The sequence below is a fragment of the Neolamprologus multifasciatus genome, chromosome 23, assembly GCF_963576455.1.
Source record: "Neolamprologus multifasciatus chromosome 23, fNeoMul1.2, whole genome shotgun sequence".
Lineage (NCBI taxonomy): Eukaryota > Metazoa > Chordata > Actinopteri > Cichliformes > Cichlidae > Neolamprologus > Neolamprologus multifasciatus.
The window spans coordinates 28,741,990-28,762,968 of record NC_140460.1 but is presented as its reverse complement, the minus strand read 5'-3'; the positions used below and the strand labels follow the sequence as shown (position 1 = coordinate 28,762,968).

The window sequence follows — 20,979 nt, the reverse complement described above, 5'->3', positions numbered from 1 at the left end:
AGTTGTTTTGGTTGTATTAGTGATTCTCACTTAAAACATCAATGCAAAATTCAGAGCAGTTTGACTCACTACAAACACATTTCCACCCTCAGATTCTTCTATCAGTTTATGATCGAGCTTTGAAGACAGTGTATTCTACATAAGGTACGTCTCAAATATCCCTTAAGAACACAAACATGTTCACAGTGTGTTTTCTTGCGTGTGCCTGAGTGTGTGTTGTGCTGAATTGTAAGAGTCACAAACTCTTCTAAAACCTACTGTTTCCTGCAAGACGACATTTTTGGTCAGCTTTTTGCTCACTACTTTTTTCTTCCTTAGCCAGAGCAATTCAATCTGCACTAAAGATAATTAGACTGCACTATTGTGTATTAGCCCTCGCTACCGTAAATTAGGGAGTACTTCAGTTAAATAGCGAGGGGTATGGTAAATCAGCCAGCACTATTTGAGATTAGGCGAGGCTGAATAGGGGTTGGGAGTTGTAGTGGAATTTATCTTCCTGAGAATTGCAAATAAGGCTATTACCATTAGTAGAGAGGTAGAGGGTTACAAAGTAGTTGAATGGCTGGAGTTACTGGGAGAGCGGTTATTGAAAAGGTGCAGGCTCCCTGAGACGTCCACACGTTCTGGTCTTGAAATTGAGTTGCTAGCCTCATTAGCGCATTAGTGGCAGTTCTGCAGACTCACCTGCCTGGGCCAAAATGAACTCCTGGTATCGAACTCCAATGTTGTTTCTGGCCGTGCAGTTGTAGCGGCCAAAGTCTCTGTCGGACATAGGAGTCACCTGGACGCAGATAAACAATACAGTCGATCACAATTCATATTAAAACTAAAGGTTTCACTTGGACTTTTCTGCTTTCGCTCCAACTGTGCTCGATATATAACTGTGCTTTATATACTAAACATGCACTGAATAATATGTGTTTTTGGTGTTCATAGGACTGATTTGAAACAGAATTATACTGATATGCTTTGGCATGACCTTAAAAAAACCTTCCAGTGGGGCTGATTTAAGACAATTCTGCAAAAACGAGAGGATCAAAATCTTCCACAGCCTTGTGAAAGACTTGAATGCTTGATTGCTGTTCTTGCTGACAAAATAACCAGTTATTAGGTTTGGGGGGTGATTACTTTTTCACACAGGTCCATGTAGATTTGGATAACAACTTTTTCTGTAATAAATGAAATCATCATTTAAAAACTGAGTATGGGTGTCTAGTTTTCACGACTTCTTCAGTTAAAAGCATCCTTTATGACAAACTATTCACAATGACCACCACTGGGGTTTCGCTTACTTCCATCAAACTGGGCTGCCAATAGAAACATCAAAATCTGAATTTTGTGAAATTTTTGAAAACTATATCAGTGTGAGTAACTCTTCATAAAGATCCATCAGAATTTATTTTCTTTTTAAACTCATTAAACTACAGGTCTGTCTTTCACTGTTGTTTTTATTGTTTATTTAATTGTTTTTCCCCTCAAAGAAGAAAATTCAATTCATTACAAAAAACTCCATTTCTTTTGCACCTCTGTTTGATAAACCACACTGACAGACTCATTATTAAACTTTCAAACACATTTTTTGTCTCGTGACCCTAACCCTAACCTGGCTGCCACTGGAGGACTTGAACTCACCTCCAGCACAGACTTGCCCTCGGCGCTGTGCACCCTCATGTTGGCGGTTCCCTCTGTGGAGATAGTGAAGCGCTCTCGCCTCCACAGCATGGTGGCAGGTGGGTTGGACATCACGTCGCAGCTGATGTTCACCGGATTTCCCTCCCATGAATAATAAACGGTGTGGTTGGTCAGGAACTTTGGTATATCTAAACAAAACAGAGTAACGTCATGTCTTGCACCCACCTCGTTTACATGGAAAAGGAGCTTTTTTTTTAAAACTAAAACAAGACCTGAATTGCTAAAAGAGTAATTGCTGGTGTGTCTGGAATTTGTGGCAGCCAATTAAACACCCAAATCAAAGGTGGAGCTGTGCTGGATGATCAAAGATGTAAAAAAAAAAAAAAATAACTTGCTGAGGCTTCACCTTAAAGAGAAGACGGGGGGGAAAGGATTTAATTGCTGCTTCCTCAACTTCTTCGGCAGTGTAAAAAAAGAAAAACTTAATTGAAGCTACCTCACGCTATGGGTGTGGGTCTCCATTGCGATCGTGCCCCCAAAGAATAGGAATAAAGCATGCAAACAGAAGCTCATTGGCGCCGGCAAATAGAAAGGGCAGTAATGGACGACTGCGGCGGCGAGCTGTTGTGCGGATTTCTTTCGGCCCGGTCGGCCCCGCTCAGTCGGAGAGGCATTATGGTTGTTTTATGCTCGCTTGCAGGATTCCATTAAAGAGATTGATGCCTGGCTCTCTGTCACAGCCGAGGACGTGTTATCCCCCTGCAGCCTGCAGTGACTTAGTAAATGAGTTCATTAGTTCGGTGGTAACGGCTGGCTCAGCCCCTCTACACTCAGACTCTCAGCCTGTGTCTCTGTGCAGAGCGCGGGAGCGAGTTGTCAGCTGTGGCTCCAGCAAAACAAGTTTGCAGTGTAATGACAGCAACTTTGCTTCACGGTTAGAGAGTGGGTGCATGAATTTGAGATTGTTTTTTTGCTACAAGTTTTTCCTAAAATGTCAACTTTTCAGGAACCATGCAAAACAAAATTTTGAGGGGAATCCGTGAACTCAAAAAGTCACCTCAGCCTGAAAAGGAAAAAATTGGTTTGCATGTGACAACGCAGATATGGTCTTCATTTTTCTCTCGCTGTCTCTTTGGATATATTTGTTTGCCTGGCCTAGCTCTTTGTTGTTCCTCTGAGCTTCAAGGTGGAATCAACTGCTACCCAAAGAAAAAGGAAAAAAAAAAAACTCCACTGAGCCTCGCTACTAATGAACCTAATCATTCTGAGGCCAAAATGGAGATCTTTGCTTCAGAGCTCATTAAGCAGGGGAGAGCCCGCCCCAAATAACCCCAAACAACCAGCACTGAGGAATGGATGCACACGTTGGGAAGTAGCAGAGCTGTCAGCAGGAGAAAAAAAGAAAGGCGATGCATGATATCCTCACACTAATTAACCCTTCTGGAGGCAGTGTGCGTGGTGGGTGACTTGTTTATAATGATATAATGCATTTCAGAGAGGAAAAAAAAAATGAAATAGCCAGACTACAAAAAGAATTATTAGAACTGAGCGTGAGTGAACTTTTGAACTCTGCTTAAATGTGTTTATGTGTCCCATTTCCGCAGCAAGGACCGCAAAGAGCTGATAGAAAGGCAGAAAGGAGAAGCTTGTAAGAGGCTGTAACAGGTGACCAGAGCTCTGCAAAAACAACACTCCTCTGCATTTTACCCACAGGCAATGTTAGACAACTTGCTGTTTGAATATCTCCAGTTCTTGGAAGCCTGCTGTGGACTGCATGTGCACTCTAACAAAAAGTGCGTGCATGGCGTTTAATGGGCACGCTTACATTCAATGTCCAGGAACATGCTCTTCTGATGACCTCCGATCCTGCTGAGCGCCTCGCAGTCAAATCGACCCAAGTCGGAGAGCCTCACGCCGCTGATGGTCAGCACCGACTTGCCGTGACGCCCACGAACTTCAAACCTCCCATCCTGGCTCTGAGGAGACAAACACAACAATAATTTTAAACTCAAATCCAAATGTAACAGACAGCTTAAATGGCAGAAGTTTCAAGTAGTAAAGACAGCATATGTACTAGTAATCCCAATAAGCCTACAGCTTAAGCTTCAGACTGTTCTAAATGCTTCATTTCAGACAGTTTTTTTCTACTCTTGGATCTGTATAATGTCATAAAGCAGGATATCTTTTTATGTGGTCATTTCAGACACACACGTCTGGCTGAGATCACAGAAATCATAACCACATGCTGATCAAACCTTCTGTTTGGGAGTGATAGGCGTGTCAAAAGAGAGTTCAGTTCAAGCAAAACAGAGAATGGAAATAAAACCGAACGTCCCAAAGGAAAAATACAGCAGGTCGTCTTTGTGCATGTTGTGAAGCTTAAAACTTATTTTCACTCTCTGACTTTTTCCCAAACAAGACATGGATTGCCTACTTGGTCTCTTCTTACTGACAACACTAAAACCTGTACTGGAGACACACACTGGGTCTCAAGTTATTGGACGTTAACTGGAAAACTGCCACCGCTTCAATATACTACCCACTATACTACAAGTTAATCCTTGTCTTAAATGTGTACAAGGTCCTCAATATGCTATACTCACAGTCAAGAAATACTGAATTTTATTCAACACAGTAAAATGTAAAAAAGTAAAAGAAACAGTAGAAACACCTTTCAACTGTTATGAGTATCGAGACTGTATAGTTTGTCCACCAGAGGGCACTCTGGACAACTTTTCTGATGGAAACGTGTTTGAAAGGCGGTAAACCAGGGGTGTCCAACTCCAGTCCTCGAGAGCTGCTGTCCTGCAGCTTTTGGATGCCTTCCTACTGCAACACAGCTGAATCAAATGGTTGGATTACGTCTTCAAGTTTGCCATCAAGTTTGGCAAAGGCCTGATAACAAGCCATTCATTTGATTCAGATGTGTCGGAACAAGACTTGGGTGAACAAATAATGGCAAACAAGTACACAAATTAAATACACATAGCAAATGTTAGGGAAATGTTATTTATGTTTCATGTATCTGGAAGAAGAAAATATCCTTGAGAATCACAATATTGGAATTTTATATCAGCAAATATAAGTATCGGTATTGAAAAACTTATATCAGTCAGAATTTACTCAACTGTATACCACAATAGCATAATTTAAAGTTAAATGTAAAGTTTATAATAAATAAACTCAGAAAAAATATAAATATAAAATATAATTACAAATGGTCAATTAAGACTATTTGCACACATCTCTTACATGATCGAGAGAACACATTTTTTTGTTTTTACCCATACATCACACGGTTACATGAAAGCTGTTTATATCAACATCTAAACAATATCAAGTCCACCTCCAAAGCTGCATGGCAACCTGATGCTCACTACACCAAATCACACACCAATAGGAACCAAACATGGATATGAAACCAATATGAAATATTAACCACCTCACTACTACACACTGTTGGGATGATTAAAGATGAATAATGATATGAGTCTATGAGAGTCTATAAAAAAGTCACATAAAAAATAAACAGAAATGAGCATATAAAAAAATATAAATGCAAACAAGAATTCAAGCCTAATAAAATCAACTTTTTAAAAATCCCATAAGTATTTATTTACTGACCAGACTTAAAAGAAAACAGCATTATGCCGTTAAAATACAGAAGATGCTTCAGAATATCAGTTAGTTTTAACAAACAGCCTTGATAAAGAAAATATTCGCAAAGAGGCAAAATATGTGCCGCTTTCTGAGGGATTTGTTGGTTGCAAAAAGAATCCAGATCTCTTTGTTTCACTCTGATGATCTTAGAGCAGATTTAACAATGCTGTTCAGACTGTTGCGAGGCTGTGAACCCAGCTGATAAAAGAAATACTCAAAAGAGTCAACGCTGCAGTGTCATCAGAAAATGTAATCAAGACTCTGTTCTCCTGAGTGCTTCTGCATCCATCAGTGTACGTAATAAAAAAGTAAGCGGTACTAGATGTATCCTTGCATACACAGAGAGCCTGTGGACAATCCTGCGGGGTCAGAGAGACGGTCATTTGCTTCCTGCTGTAATGGTTTTAGATGTTGTTCTTTAATGTTTTATTGTTTTTATTGGCTCGCTCTAATCTGGCCCGGGGGAAAAAGTTGAAAATTAGCCATTCTGCCAGCACTTGTAGCTTTACAGTAACGCTGAATAATGTGCATTTTTAAGATACAATTTAAAACATATACAGTCTCTCTTAGCGAGTTGAAACTCAGGTGATGGAATAAAGCCAGAAATGAAGGTCAGCTTCTAGCTGTGAGCTTTTTTTGAAACTTCCAGACAGAACGGGGATGCTGAATCTGGAGAAGATAATAGGTCCAACCGTGAATATGATACTATTTTTCATTCATGGTTATGTAAAACTGGAGAAATGACAAAGCAGAATCCAGGAAGGCTTCGGGTCTGTCGCCAACTAATTTAGAGAAGGTTGTTGGTCCAACTTTGTTCTTGCCACCGAGTAGCGGCCCCTTGATCCATTTTGACACCTCCCTTTGCAGGCAATCGTCACTTGTCACAAAGAGTCAGGGTTAATGCAATAAACTGTTGATTTATTACAAGGTCATTACATCTGTATGAAGACAGATGGTATCAATTTGAAGCAACGGGTCAATTACGGCAGACGAGGCTATCATTCCAGTAATCGACATTCCCCCGTAATGAGAAAAAACACCTCAGGAGCATCCCCGCTGCAGACATGATACGGCCATAAGCCTTCAGACTGTTGCCATCAGATAACCTCCGTGACCCCAGAGAAACTACTTTTCAGTGATGCTGCCTGTGGATGCAGAGTTGACACAATAGAGACCCGCAGCAGAGGATTTGAAGGTCACAGACAATAGGCAGAAGAACCGTTTCAAACATTGTTACCTTCCATCTCCGTTTCGGCTGATTTCGAAGATAATTTATCTCCTGTTGACGCGGAGAAAGACTCTACATCTTTGTGTTATGTGAAATGATATATCATCGCAACGTTAACACTTGCACAGGAAACACAAGTTTGATTCATTATTGCTACTTCATGTCATGAAGTTTGCTGACATTTATTTGCACATAAGGTATCGCCATGAATAGGAAACACAGCTTTAGTTGAGCTCTTATTATTCATAGAGGCTTGGTGTGCTGGAGGGTATTTTTAATGCAAGTACCCGCCACACCACATATGACACATTATGATAGCGATCTCTCCCAGCCTCTTGAAGCCTCTGTGCACAAAAAAGACACAGCAGCAGCAGATTATGATTGAGCTATCACTGCTAAGTAACACTGAAATGGCACACTGAAATACACCCACATAATCAGCAGTGCTATGAGTTGTGTAGCTGCTTGTAGCAAGACAACAAAGGGATCATGATCAGGGACATGTCTGAGGGGTGAAAGACTGGTCAACAAATGCACTGACACATTTAAAGAAGCTTGGGATTGAGATGAATGTTAACCAACCCAAAGTCCCGATCAGTCATGATACCACTCCAAACTTTCACGCATCATTGCCAACTAATTAGTCAATTGATAGTAAAAAGTAGAAGAGATGGTTTTTGGCTCCAGGCTTGATTTAAAACGGGGTTCCAGTTAGTATTGAAGATGTGTTACTAATAAAGGAATTATTAGAATTTGTGAAAAAAGGGAGCGGGAAATCTGAGGCTGAAAGTCAAATTGAGTTTCTATTAAATCTGTTTAGTAGAAGTTTATGCCACAGTGCTTTACAGGCTTTTGTAGCGATAACTGGAGGATAAAAAAAAATAATCCTGTGGCCATACAGAACTATGACGTTCTGTGTTTTGACAGTTTGTGTTTTCAGTTAGTTATCTTCAGGTACTTAGCCACAGCTCAGTTGACACAAATTAAGGCTATATATGCAACACATTTTGATATTGACTGACGTAATCTTACTTACTTGCAGCAGCACAACAGAGCGATGATATAGAGGATTGTGATCAGGGACACATTTAAGGGGAAGTTTTAAAATGTCTGGCTAAAAAAAATAGAACACTATTAGCTTAACTACAGCAGTTTAATTTCTGATTAGTCCGTTTATACATTTAAGTCCACAAGATTTTGTACAATTACACTTTTACAAACACGAGTTTTACAAACAAGCTTACAATTTTCCCCTCTGGACGCACAGCGAGGATGTCAGGAGCCACTGCAGCCACTGCTGTTTTTATTCCACCTACTGGCAACCATGTGAACCTCACCAGTCTTATTTTTCTAACAGTACATGTCTTCAGCATTACCAGTGAATAACTGTGGAACAACCTTTGACGATTACTAATACTTTAATACTTTGAACTCCTTTGTAGATAATGACTGCCTAAAGTCTATAACCCATGGACATCCCAATGCAATGGTGTACAAAACTGACAAATAGACAAAACTTTTTAAAAAATGTTATTATCAAAAAACACAGGGATCTGAATGCATATCACACATATATGTAAAAAGCACACTTCAAGTTCATACGTAATGCTAAAGTAATTTCTAGTAGAAGGTGAGCCATAGCCCCAGGCTATATCTACAGTAAATGACAGCTGAGCGTAGACAGAATTTTTCTAATAGGACACAATAATATTTGACAACTTCTGTGATGAGATGGTCCATCATTTCTACTTACAACACTTTTTCAAATGAGAAAAAAATATACTTTTTCACCCTGCACACATAGCCACACGTAAATTGCATTACTGTTTCATCATGTGATTTTTTGGCAAAATTATTTGTACAGCCCCCCGGACGGTCACATAAGAAATAATAAGTCTAAACATAATACTTCCACATATAGCTTTAGTTTAACATAGCACACAAACCCCAGGCTCATGGGTGAGTTTGAGTTTGAGCCTTTCATCCACCAAAACCTCTCCTTCGTGTGGACTTTGTTGATCTATATGTCTTACAGGTCTAGCTGCGCTTTAGTACTCCGCCTCACCACCCGTATATTACATTTGTAGCCATAGAAACTAGGAAAAGGGAGGTTAATTTTAAATATGTTCCTTTTTTTGAGGCCATCACCCTTCTTCTGTTTTATGTCTGCATTGCTAAAATCTTGCAGGACTCCTGCATATGCCCATTTGCATTTTTCTATATTCCAATCTACTTGCATGTTTGCATACTGAGTGTGTATTTGTGTGTACCTTCTGCACACCTTTATAGATTTCCCCAGTAAATCAATGCACATCCTGCCCCTTCTACTGCCCTCCTGTCACAACCCCCCCATCTCCCCACCTCAGGTAATACTCATTATGTGTCTAAGCCCCATAAGCCTCGGCCCTGAAGCCCCCTCTTCTGAATCACACACTCTTTATGTTGTCGCTCGCAGACTGCTTGGGCATTATCCTGTTTAGAATGGCTTATCTTTGCTCTTATCATCGCAATACTATCAACCAATGAGGTGAAGCGGCGTTTAAAGGCTCGGATCTGGTCTCTTTGTGCTGCCACTGCAGACTTTGCTTGTTTGCCTCACCAGCTGAGGTCAATGGGATTGAGAGTGTGTGTGTTGAATAGGAATGCTGAGGGGGAAGGAGAGGAAATCTTCGAGGAGAGAGCTTCTGAGTCAGGAAATTACTCGCTAACCCCGCCGCCTCCCCACAATCCATCCACCCGCCCCCCCCGTCTCTGCCAACTGACAGGGTCTGTGTCTAGAGACGAACTCAGCCCCCAAAGCACAGCCTGTTTGATATGCAGTTCAGTCGGACGGCGAGGCGAGCGGCCAGAAGCAAACACAGCAGCGACATGCACGCCCATGAACTGCACATACGTGTTGCTGCAACGGCACACTCACTGCAGGTACTCTGTGCACACCAGCAGCAAACAACATAAAGACATATATTATAAGTAAAAAGAAAGAAGGGAGTTTAAAAGGACGGGGGAGATGACTAGCGAACAAACGGGTAGGCATGAGCAGGCATAAAAAGGGCAGACACATATGAAATCCTGTCCATAACTCATCCATAATGTCACAATAAAAACCAGGCATGTCATGTGCCACATCAAACACATGAAGCTATATCTGAAATGCAATCTCTCAAATGGAATTCTGGAGCGTGTTCCAGTGTTATTTCAGTCCAATTGTTGGAGAGTTTTCAGATATTAAAAATGTCAGCTGTAAATGTCAGCGAGGCTGGAAACACAGCTAGTCTAATTCTGGCAAGTGCAGCTAATTCTAACAGTTGGGTGCTGGGGCTGAACACGGGGGTCTTCATATTTGCACAACTATAATGATTACTGCATCACCTCAACCTCAAGACAACAACAAAATGACATTTAATAATGGCTTCTTGGTTGAAGGAAATGGAGGCCAACGAGGGGTTTCACATGGGATGCGACAGGAAATGATTTGCTAGACACTGCTATTATCTATTTTTGGGTGTTGCAGTGACTGAGGGCCTGTACTGTCAGGCAAGAGACTTCAGGCTTAACCCTGATGTCTTACTGGCCAACAGTGGTTCATTTCTTTCTGAGTACAGTGCCTCTGTAACTTGAGAGACTGGAGAAGTCATCTTTGAGATAACAAGTTAACTGACTGATCAATTGTCTTGGAAAATAGCTTCAAAATTCCTTGAAGAGAGTAAGAGGCTTTTTAGTTTTTAGAAACCAAAACCTTTTGGCTTTCTCTGACAAGCGTCAGTGAGGGAAAATGTCTCAGAAAGGGTGGAACGTTTGTGCTTGATGCCACCAATTTCAGAGCAACTCCATTGTTATTTAGGGCCTATTACAGCAATACGGGTTTGAGACACAGACTCATTGGCACTAAGGCCTTCTGCCTGTTGACCCTGCAAGATTTGAAAGAAGGGCTGTTGGAGGAATTCTACCGTATTGCTAAAAAGTCTTGAGTCACCCTTTATTTCTTCATATTTTGCTTGGAAAAATTGGAAAGTGGTGCGTGGATTTATTGAAACATTGGGAAAATATGGAAATACAGTGTATAAGGCAAAAACAGAGTTTGTACAAGTCTACAATCTTAAAGACAGTGTGACTGTCTTTATTCTTTAACACAGCCTAGACTCTTTAAAGTTGAAATGTATTCATCACACATCGTTTTGAAACTGACACACGCTTACAGATGTTCCAGAAATCAGTTGCTAAGGTAACCTACCAATATAATTACTACAAGGTCATATGTTAATCAACAGTACTCATTATTCTCACTGGTAGTTGCTTCAGCCTCTCACTCGGGAGTTGAGAAAATTTATGTCAAGTGCAACCTACTTTCTACAGTATCGGGTCACCATATTGCTTCCAGTGTGTAGGCAGCTTTAGAAAAGCTTTCTTGTCATTTCTTCAAATAATCTTCAGGAATAGTTCTCCAGGCTTCTTGAAGGACATTCAAAGCTCTTCTTTGGATGTTTCTGCCTTTTGTTCTGTTCTCTTTCAAGATGATCCTACACTGCTTCACTAATGTTGAGGTTGAGGATCTGGGGAGGCCAATCCATGACTGACAGTGTTCCACTATCTGTTCTTCTATCCGGGTATGTTTTTACAGCATTGGCGGTGTGTTTGGGATCATTGTCATGCTGAAAAGTAAAGCTGTTTTCCAGACACTTTCTAGATGGCATTGTATGGTGGATTATGGTGGAGTCTCATCTTATAATTCCATCAATTTTGACAAGATTTCCAACACCACTGGCTGAAACGGAGGCCCAAACCATGACTGTGCCTGGGACTTTGTTTTTCTTCCACATATCCAGTTTTTTAAGGACACACTGCAAACCATGCTTTGTTTTTGGCTAGTAGCTCTTTGGAAATCAAGTTTTTAGTATTTTCCATTGTATGACAGGCTGACCATAACGAAGATACAATTAAATGTTTGAATGATTCGTAGGCCGGTGTTAAGTGGCTTGACCCCAAAAAGTTGTTTTTTTTTATAAAAAGTGGACTAAAAACACCTGAAAAAGCAGCAAATGTCTAAATCTTTGAAAGGCCATCGAAAAGCCTAAGAGAACTAGTGCTCAAGACCCCCTACAAAAAGAAAGAAAAAACACTCAAAAAACCCACCAAAAAACAAGAATGTATGGCTCCTTCGAAACAAAATATAATGAAATGGGCGGTCGTTCAAGACTTTAGTGCAGAACTATACTTTTATATTTTTTTTATTTTCTTCAAAGATTGCTGAAAGAATAAGGCTATATCTGTCTTATACAGTCCATAAAGTTAGTAAAATGTGCCTAGAGATGACTACTGTCAGGACAATCACTATAAAAATAACATTGAACTGAAGTGAGTATAAACAATGAGCATCGTTTGAAGAGTGAAGTCGCTCAGGAAGTGCTTTAAACCTGCATTCTTTCTAAAGACAAGCCAGAGGTGACTCTTCTGGTTCCAGGAAAGGCATGCAACTGTACAAAAACTGCTACTTCCCTCTCTTGTTTTATGCCCTCCATGTTTACTTTGTAAATGACAATTGCATGTAAAAATACTTTTGAAAAACTAGTTGTTACTGTATGAGTCCCATGCATTCTCTTGCAAAAGGGCAAGATAGCAAAAAGAAAAAAAAAAAGAGTCCATCCATCCATTTTCTTCCACTTATCCAATTTGGGGTTACAGTAGGGCTGGAACTACTCGTAGGTGTCACAGGGTAAGAGCAGTGGATACCCTAGAAAGGTCACCAATTTGTTGCAGGGCTAACATAGAAAAACAGACAAGCATTCACAAACCTACGCCCGATTTAGAATATCTTTGGACTCAGACACGGGCCTCACACAGAAAGGCCCCGGCCAGCTGGTGGATTCAAACTCAGGAATGGCTTGTTCTGGGGCAGTGGTGCTAACCACCACACCACTAGGCGAGGTCAAAGTGGCATTTATTACACGCTAACACACATGGATTGGGAATACATACAGCTCTAATTGCAGTGTGGTGTACTAACTGCCCCCTCAATGATTGGGGGCAGTGAGTTACTTTGGTAAACCTGTCAAACTAGACAGCTTTTCTTTTTCTTCAGCAACTGTGTTACTTTCAGTCTTTGTTACACGTGCCTCATTATGTGGTTTGCACTTCTTGTGAGAGAACTGCAGGTTTATACCTGTCTGCTTTCTTTTTTAAAATTTCAAAAACCTGGGTTTACTTGCCAGGTTATTAATCACAATGGTGTGACCGCTTCACTGCACTCTTTCGGCACAGAGAAGTCAGGAAACAATTGGTTGGAGTCTTCTTATTTCAAGGTTTATCTGTGAAATCAACAGTTGAATCACAGCAAATATGTCAATCTTTTCAGAAGTCATCTACACAAAAGCACAGTTAATGACACTTGCTCTCTAGCCTTGGATATTCTGAATGACTACAGCAGCAGACAGTAACTTTGATCAGAAGCAAAACAGTACCCGAGGTGTCACAGAATGCTCTGCCTCGATTCATAATTAAATTCCAGGAACTGCATCCCATTATGCACTCATACCGTGTGTCTGGGTGTTAGCCTGACAAAAAATGAAAAGGACGGAAGCAACACTATGTAGTACGTAAAATTACATGTAGGACTTTCCGAAGCTTAACAACTCTAAACGGGAGACACGTGTGTGGCGGCTGGATATGCAGATTGGAGAGCAAATTGAGAGAGGAACATCCTGCTTTAAACCTAAATGACTGCTGCCATCCATCACACCTCGCACTGCATGACTCATGTTTGTCTTTGCGTATGTTTAGGTGTGTTGGTTTGCACTGCGCATTTCCATAATTGCATTTGCTGTGGGAAGAGAAGCACTTACTCTCATTTTGGGCTGTGATTTATCAACCCGAGCGATTCGAGCCAATGCACACACTCATTTATCTCCGCGATGACCTTTTTCCCCAGCAAAAGGAATGGCTGCCATCTTTGTTTTTTTGTTTTTTTTCTTCCTCTTTTTTAAGCTGCTTCTTACCCCTTGTCATGGAAGCGAGTATGGTTTTGACATTGATGGCATGCCATTCAGGAATAATTACTATTTCAAGAAAAGGCTTCTTTCAGTTTGTCACTTGTGTGGCTGTTATTATGGAGAAAGTGAATAATGGATGCTGGGAGAAACAAGTAAAAATAGAAGCTTTGTGTCGCTTCGGTTAAAATGGATTGAATATAATGTCAGCGAGTCTGAGAGAGGTACTGAAGACAGAAAGAAAGTACAAACTAAAAGATTTGCCCTGAAAACTTCAAGGTCCTGGCTTCCAAAATAACCAAAATAAAAGTGTTTACTGATTTCCCTTGAGATAATAATGTGAGTACAAGGTGAATGTGCATTTGTTGTTTGAGGGTCGCTCTCTTTGAGGCTTCACAGAGCGTGAAAATGAAATCTTGTCAAAAGGAAAAGATCCGGATCAATCATAATGTACAGCAGTGACGGCAATGAATGGCTGTAATTGCAACATTTCATGTAAGGCAGATGGGAATGCTTTAATTTTAACGGTGCGACATATACGAGTAATTAGCCGTTACTGTCTGCTGTTGCTTTTTTGTAGTCCGCAGCAATAAGAACCAAGACTTGGTATTTCTTCATATATATAAAAAATAAAGTGACATTTTAATGGTCACCATGACAATGAAAGCTGGTATTTTCTCTGTAGCTCCAGTTAAGCGACTACGTGACCTTGTGGGATTTGACGGAGAATTTTAGGACACCTTTCCTTCATTAAAAAAAAAAAAACAAAAAACTCATTAGTGAAACTCCTTAGAGTTGACATTTGGCAAATCCGTGGATCTCACTAGAGAGAAATTGTAGTTATTTCGTAGCCAAAGATGCATTTCAAACCACAAGAACACACAGCCACGAATAAAGATTTGTGGATTCAAATGACACGTTTGTTTCTTCTCCTCATTTTCTTCTTCGGTCGTGGGTGAACTCAGTGAAGTGTGGTGCTGCGTTTTGCTGCACAGCGACTGCAGTGTTTTGATTCACACCACTGACTGACTTTCTCCCATAGCAACAGTGCCCGAGGCTCACTGGTAGAGCCATCTGCCGCGCCACAATGAGAGACAAAATGTGACTTCTTCGAAACAAAGCTATAATGAAATTGAATGAAGCGATGCTTCCATAAAACCAGCAGTGCCTCTGTCTTCACACCTCTGTGCATTACCAGTACGTGCACTGTTTTATTTGGCCCAGGACACACAATCTGTGGTTGACTCTCTAATGATTGGTTTCTTTTAAGTCAGTTTTTGTACCTGTGATTATAATCAAAATACAATTTAAGTAGCTCCCATCCATATACATATGAATACTGTCAAATCTGTGTCTCATCTGTAATGTAGAGTGATCAGTTGTGACAATAAACTCAGGCATGTGACATAAGAATCGAATAAGATCAGTTGTGGAAATTGCCTTAACACATATCACCCACCTAAAAATTATAGCAGAACAAGTAACAATAGCAGTGACACTCCCCGATGACTGTGGTCTCTCAGAAGACTATCCAGGTAGACCCTGAGCTGAAAACCTAAGGGTGTTTTTCCCTCCTCATTCCAGCAACACAACAAACACAGTAAACTAGACAAAAGACTCACACGGATAAACTTTCCACAGGATTCACCTTTACAGACTTGAAACACATAGGCCAGGGATGTCAAACTCATCCACTTTAACTGGTAAAACTGCCCAGACATTTCTGTCATTTAATGGTTTATCTATTACTGAACTACTTTCGTGTGGTATGAATGGCAGTGTCTGTATCAATAGGCAAAGCTGCAAAACTTATGAAAATACAGTTAGAAGTTTAAAATCTGTGCACTTCTTCACATTTTCCAAAGCCTTCCAGTCGGCCAGATTGGAGTCTTTGCCGGCCTTATTCTGGGCCCCGGGCCTCATGTTTGACACCCCTGACATAGGCCTTACCTAAACACCCACAAAAGCAAGAGGTGCCAGACACACCCAGATGTCACATGAGCCTTATAAGCAGCACTAAGGGGACTTGCACAGTATTAGGCAGGTGTTTTAATGTTTTGGCATATGGCTGTAAATGCATTTGGTATGCAACCCCAGTAAATTTCCCATAAATCCTTCCTACCTAAGTCATATCCTTTGGGCACGACACTCATGCCGTACTTCCAGCCTATGCTGTACGATGATGAACACAAACACACACGCACAGCCAGATGGGCTTTCTGGCAGCTTCTACCTTGTCTCCGTCCACGAAGGTCTGACCGTCGCTGGCTCTTCTCCAGGAAATGTCAGGCAGAGGCTCGCCCTCAGCCACACAGGAGATCATGGCAGCGCTGCCCTCTACGGCTGTCACGTTTTTCAGCTGGGTGATATGGGGCTGGACTGGAGATCACAGAGGACAAGCGGGGGAGAGAAGGTAAATAAGAGAAAAAAAAGTGAGTAGAGGAGAACAGATTTGGAGGCCAGAAGAAAAGGTGTGAGTAAGGAAGGAGAAGTGAATAAAAGGATGAGCAGGAGAGAAACTGTCAAAGATCTAACTCATAAAGTGAGTTAGAAGATGAAGGCAATACCATGGGGTTTAAACACCGAGCTGATGCATGACTTTGGTACTGACAGTGTAGGCCAAGATAATTTATACAGTGCAGTCATACTCTACAGGTTTGATATAGTGAGAAAGCATGGCCTCTGGCCTATTTTGCACACACTCGTTGGACTAGATGAGAAAACTGACTTTGCTAAAGTTTGAAAGAACAAATCAACTGTTCCACGTTTTTTATTTTAAATAAATATAGATTTCTGTCTGGAAGGATGCCTCTCCAGCACCGTGTGATTTGCTTTTGGCACAGAGTGAGCACCGCGATAAGTGCTGAAAAGCGTGCCGTTGGGGGCTGGTCCCTGCTCGCCTCCTCCTGATAAGATGCTCTAAGCAAGCCCTGAAACCTGATGCATGTCAAGGGCATAGAGCATGTCACATGAATCATGGATTACTTCTTTTTTTCCCCCACACACACTGCACTTACGTTGTTAACAGGGTGCTTGCAAAGTAGCATGGCATAAAATCCGAAAGGCAAAGGGAAGTGAACAGGAAATAGTGACTACTGTACTGAAGGCTTTTAACACCGCCCGGGGGGAAGTGTTTGGCAATTTCACATGGCTTCAACCTCGAGGTGAAGGAGCCATCTTGAGGGATTTTGGGAGCTTGTCAAAACATGGGGGTCACAAAAACATACACACAGGCAGCCAGGCAAATATTCCTCTGCCTACAAGGACTTTTAGTAAGTGATCAAACTGCGTAGGCACAAATAACCAACAAAGACGGTTAGACAAAATTAACCTGAATCTCAACTTTAATAAAAAAAAAAAAAGGTTTACAGTAACAATAAACTCACTAAAACATTCACAAAAATGGCTCGATTTAACCTACTGTATTCATGAGAAATTCACAAGTTTTGTTATTGGATGGTAGATGAGACATGGTTTAAAGGTTTAGGATGATATCACTGCAACAGCCCTTTAAAAAGGTTCTTGGTTTGAAACAACCCTTCTGGAAGTAATAAAAAAAATCATTAAAACTACAATCACAGGTGGGAAATGTACACACATGCTTCACACAGAGAAAAAGTTGAAGTACTGATTCAACTTCTTTACTCAAGTCAAAGTGAAAAAGTTCTGGCTCTGAATGAATATACTTACAGCGTCAAAGTAAAAAGCAGCTCTTTGAAGGACTTTTCAAGCAGCTATTTTTGTGTAACTGACCTTCGTTTCCTGTCATGATGTCACAAACTGTACTTTTCTCTGTCATAGACGGGTTTGCTTTGCACTTGTTTTCCCCGAATATGTTATTTTGCCTCTTTCATCTCTGTCTCGGATCCCTTCCCTTCATTTAGGTTCAAATCAGTTTGATATTGAGAAGGCGCGCAGTGACAGGAAATAATCAATAGCACCCCTCACATATCTTGAAGCAAAAGTAATAAGGCTCCTTTGAAAATGTACAAATGTTGGGAGCGAGAGTAAGAAAAAGCTTACTTTCTCACTGTGTCAGAAAAACAAAGGGTTCTAGTAAGTTGTAGATACTTAGGGATACCTAGGGATTAGCGAATGGTCAGCTGCACCAACAAAGAAAACAGCCAATAAACAAGAAAAGGGGGTTTGTCAGATTACTGTATTTGGAGATAAAATAGTAAGATATAATTTGAGCAATTTAATCAGGTATGTGCAGAGGTTAATGTGGGCTGGATAATCTAGCTGTACTCTAACTGTACTGAGAGAATTAATAAGCAATGCAATCTGACATGCATTGAAGCAGGTTAATGCATGTCATTCTTGAATGAGTTAATCTTTCATGTGCTGCAGCCTGGCATTGCTTCTAGTGACAGCGTGGCGTTAGTGCACAGTGGTGAGAAAATAAGGACATCACAAAGCTCTGTTACACCCTCCAGACATTCGTTTTTTTTCTTTTTATTACTTTGATGCGTTCATGGTGAAAATGTCAATGACGTTGTGCATGTGTCAAGCTAGCACTACAGAAGACGAGCTTCCATGAATGGAGTAAAAAAATTTTAGGTGGCAGGCGATTGCAGCTCATCAAACATCATCAAAAGTTGGTAAGCTAAAGGTACAGTTGGGAAACAAAGGGGGATTGCACTTTCCACAACCTAGCACCAATACTGTGGAACAGTTTACCTCCTCTACACACCATCGACTCTGTGGCTTCTTTTAAAAAACAGCTGAAAACATCTATTTAGACAGACATTTGGGTCATGTTCTTGTTTTTGTGTAAAGCACTTTGTAACAGATTCCTGTCTTAAAAAGTGCTATATAAATAAATTTTACTTACTTACTACTAGTCTAAGGAGCTTGGAAAAAGAAAAGCGTCTGGACTTCTTTAAGTTGCTTGAAGACGTTTCACCTCTCATCCGAGAAGCTTCTTCAGTTTTAAGGTAAAATGTTAGAGAGTCCCAGATTTAAGCCCTATGGGAGTATCCCCCCAAGAGGGACGATGGACCCCCTAATGATCCTCTACCTATTTACATAAGCCAATGTGTGAAAATAGGTGTAGGTCACAATCAGCCAAGGTTTCCTAGCCCCACCCTGTGGGATTTCCTGAGGTCATTTGGTGACCTCAGGAAATCACATGATAGGGTGGGGGCTACGTTTCACAATGAAAACCCAAAACCTTGGCTGATGGACCCCCTGTCCATCATCCCTCTTGGGGGGGACACTCCCATAGGGTTTAAATCTGGGACTCTTCACCATTTGACCTTAAAACTGAAGAAGCTTCTTGGATGAGAGGTGAAATGTCTTCAAGCAACTTAAAGAAGTCCAGACACTTTTTTTTCCAAGCTCCTTAGACTACGATGACCTGGATGAGTGAGAACCTTCACAGACAGACATACTACTAGTTGCTGTATTTCTCAGGGAGAGTAACAAATGTTAACGTTTGACACAGACATTTTTTTCAAAGATAAGAATTGCTCAGCAAAGTGAACTTTTTTGAACTGGAAATGCAATCAGATATTGGATCCATACATGATGTGTTGAATTCTGTTTTTGTGAAACATCTCACAAAACAAACTGAAGTATAGAAGTTTTGCATTATTCAAGGTTGCATGAAAGTACTGCACTTTGACAAAAATGTCCAACTTAGTAGACATTTATGGTCCCAATAAATTGAGTCATTGGGTTTTTTTCATGAAGAATGTTTACATATGGCATGTGGTATTGTAATGTTAGTCAGCTAATAGCCAAGCAGCCAAGGAGCTAATGAGTCATCTCATTTTTAAATTTTTTTTCTTGACTTTTGGCCTCCCTGTGAGTCCTGAATTTTCCATATGCCAGCATGTGCAGAAAGTATCTTATCATTGATAAGCCAGTTAAGCTTTCATATTTCTATAAGCATTTTGGATATGATTGATTCCTTGTGCCCGGTCTCAGTGCAGTTATACGAATATCGGCAGGCAGTAGGGATGAAGCAAACAATAAAAAAGAAAATCACTTAACAATAAACATCTTCTCAAATTCCAGCACAAACAACCACATTAATGGCTTATTTACGCTACAACCAAGTCCTCAACTCTTGTTTTCCTCAATCAAGTGAAATAGATTTGCTGGGAATAGCAAGGATAATTTTACTTGTTTCAACAACAAATCAGCGCACTTCATAACTCATTCAGAATCAAGTGTCCTTTTCTTGAAAATAGTGCAACAATCTGCTTGATTCTGTTTTGTGTCAATACAAAAGGCCACATAGAGAAGAGGCAAAATTATCTCAACTGTCGGATTTTTCCCCCCCTTTTTTTGCTATAAGGCCCCATAATGAGGCACAATTGCTTTGTTAGGATGACGTCTGCAGAGTGAAAGATGTTAAAAGCATCATGTTCTGACAGCTCTCCGTGTGCAAACATACAAATACAGATTCAAAATGATCCGACTGCCAAACACAGAAAACTGTTAATGGCTGAAACTGGTCTGAACCAGTTCTACAGTTCCTATCCACAGCTGTTTGCCTCAAATGCCCTTCATCATAAAAATGTTAAATGAAAAAACTCTCATTTGTCAAGCGTGATGCAAAAACCACTCTGCAGGGACTGCTATTAATAACATTTTATTGAAAACATTTCCTCTTTAAATGAGAAGCGTTCTTTACGCTAAAAGACAAAAATCCTAAATTTATTTGATCTTGGATTTTTACTAAGTGAACTTTATTCTTATTCAGTTTGTAAATTCAAATGAACTTCTTTAAGTTTCTCTTAAACTCAGCATGACAAAAAAAAACTATTAGTATTTTACTCTAACACATGGTAATACATCTAATTACGCTTAATTATTCTAATTACAGGTATTATAATAATTGTACTTGCAAATGTTGTATTTTGCTACTGCCCATTGTCAGCCCTGGCAGGCTCAATCCTAACCATAACCCGTGAAAAAGCCATTAATATGTCAGAAAGAGAAGAAAGTGGCATAAATGTACAGTTTGTCACATTGTTAGTTCATGAAAGACCAAAAAAGATGGTTTGCTTTGACGCCTCTTGGCTGCTTGCAGACAGTTAATGTAGGAACAAGCCTGCTTATGCAGCTAAACTGTATTTTCATCCTCTCTATAGTAATATTTGACATAAGGCTCTTATCCCACCCACTGACAGGTATCAGAAGGTAAAATGTGGTACTGACTGTATCTGATAATTATAACGTCTGCATTTGTTGTTTCAGCTGTGCCGATCCACAAAGCAAATGTCAGCACAGATTCTCTCCTGTCATCCCTGATGCCTCTTGTAATGCTCCAGAGTTTAGAGGGTTTAACTGAAAAAAAATCCACTGTGAGACAGTATTATTATTATAATCATCATTTTTGTTATTTTTATGGTGATGTAATTTACTGTTTTTGCTGTCAAGACTTGTTCTTGGCTACATGCATGAAGAAACAGAAATGGTAGATTCAAGTGAACATACATAGGGAATAAACCCCCCAGAAAAGAATGT

General features: G+C 40.4%; 1 protein-coding gene across 3 annotated transcripts in view; it reads right to left on the bottom strand.

The window, feature by feature from the left end:
* The window catches only part of ncam2a (neural cell adhesion molecule 2a), a 401,748-nt gene that overhangs the window by 60,545 nt on the left and 320,224 nt on the right, over nucleotides 1-20,979 (bottom strand). For all 3 annotated transcript variants that reach the window (XM_085152561.1, XM_085152559.1, XM_085152560.1), the window contains exons 8-11: nucleotides 15,734-15,879; nucleotides 3,458-3,608; nucleotides 1,633-1,820; nucleotides 685-781 (exon numbers count right to left, since the gene is read on the bottom strand). In XM_085152561.1, coding sequence (XP_085008687.1) covers nucleotides 685-781; nucleotides 1,633-1,820; nucleotides 3,458-3,608; nucleotides 15,734-15,879 — 582 coding nt within the window. The remainder of the gene's footprint in view (nucleotides 1-684; nucleotides 782-1,632; nucleotides 1,821-3,457; nucleotides 3,609-15,733; nucleotides 15,880-20,979) is intronic.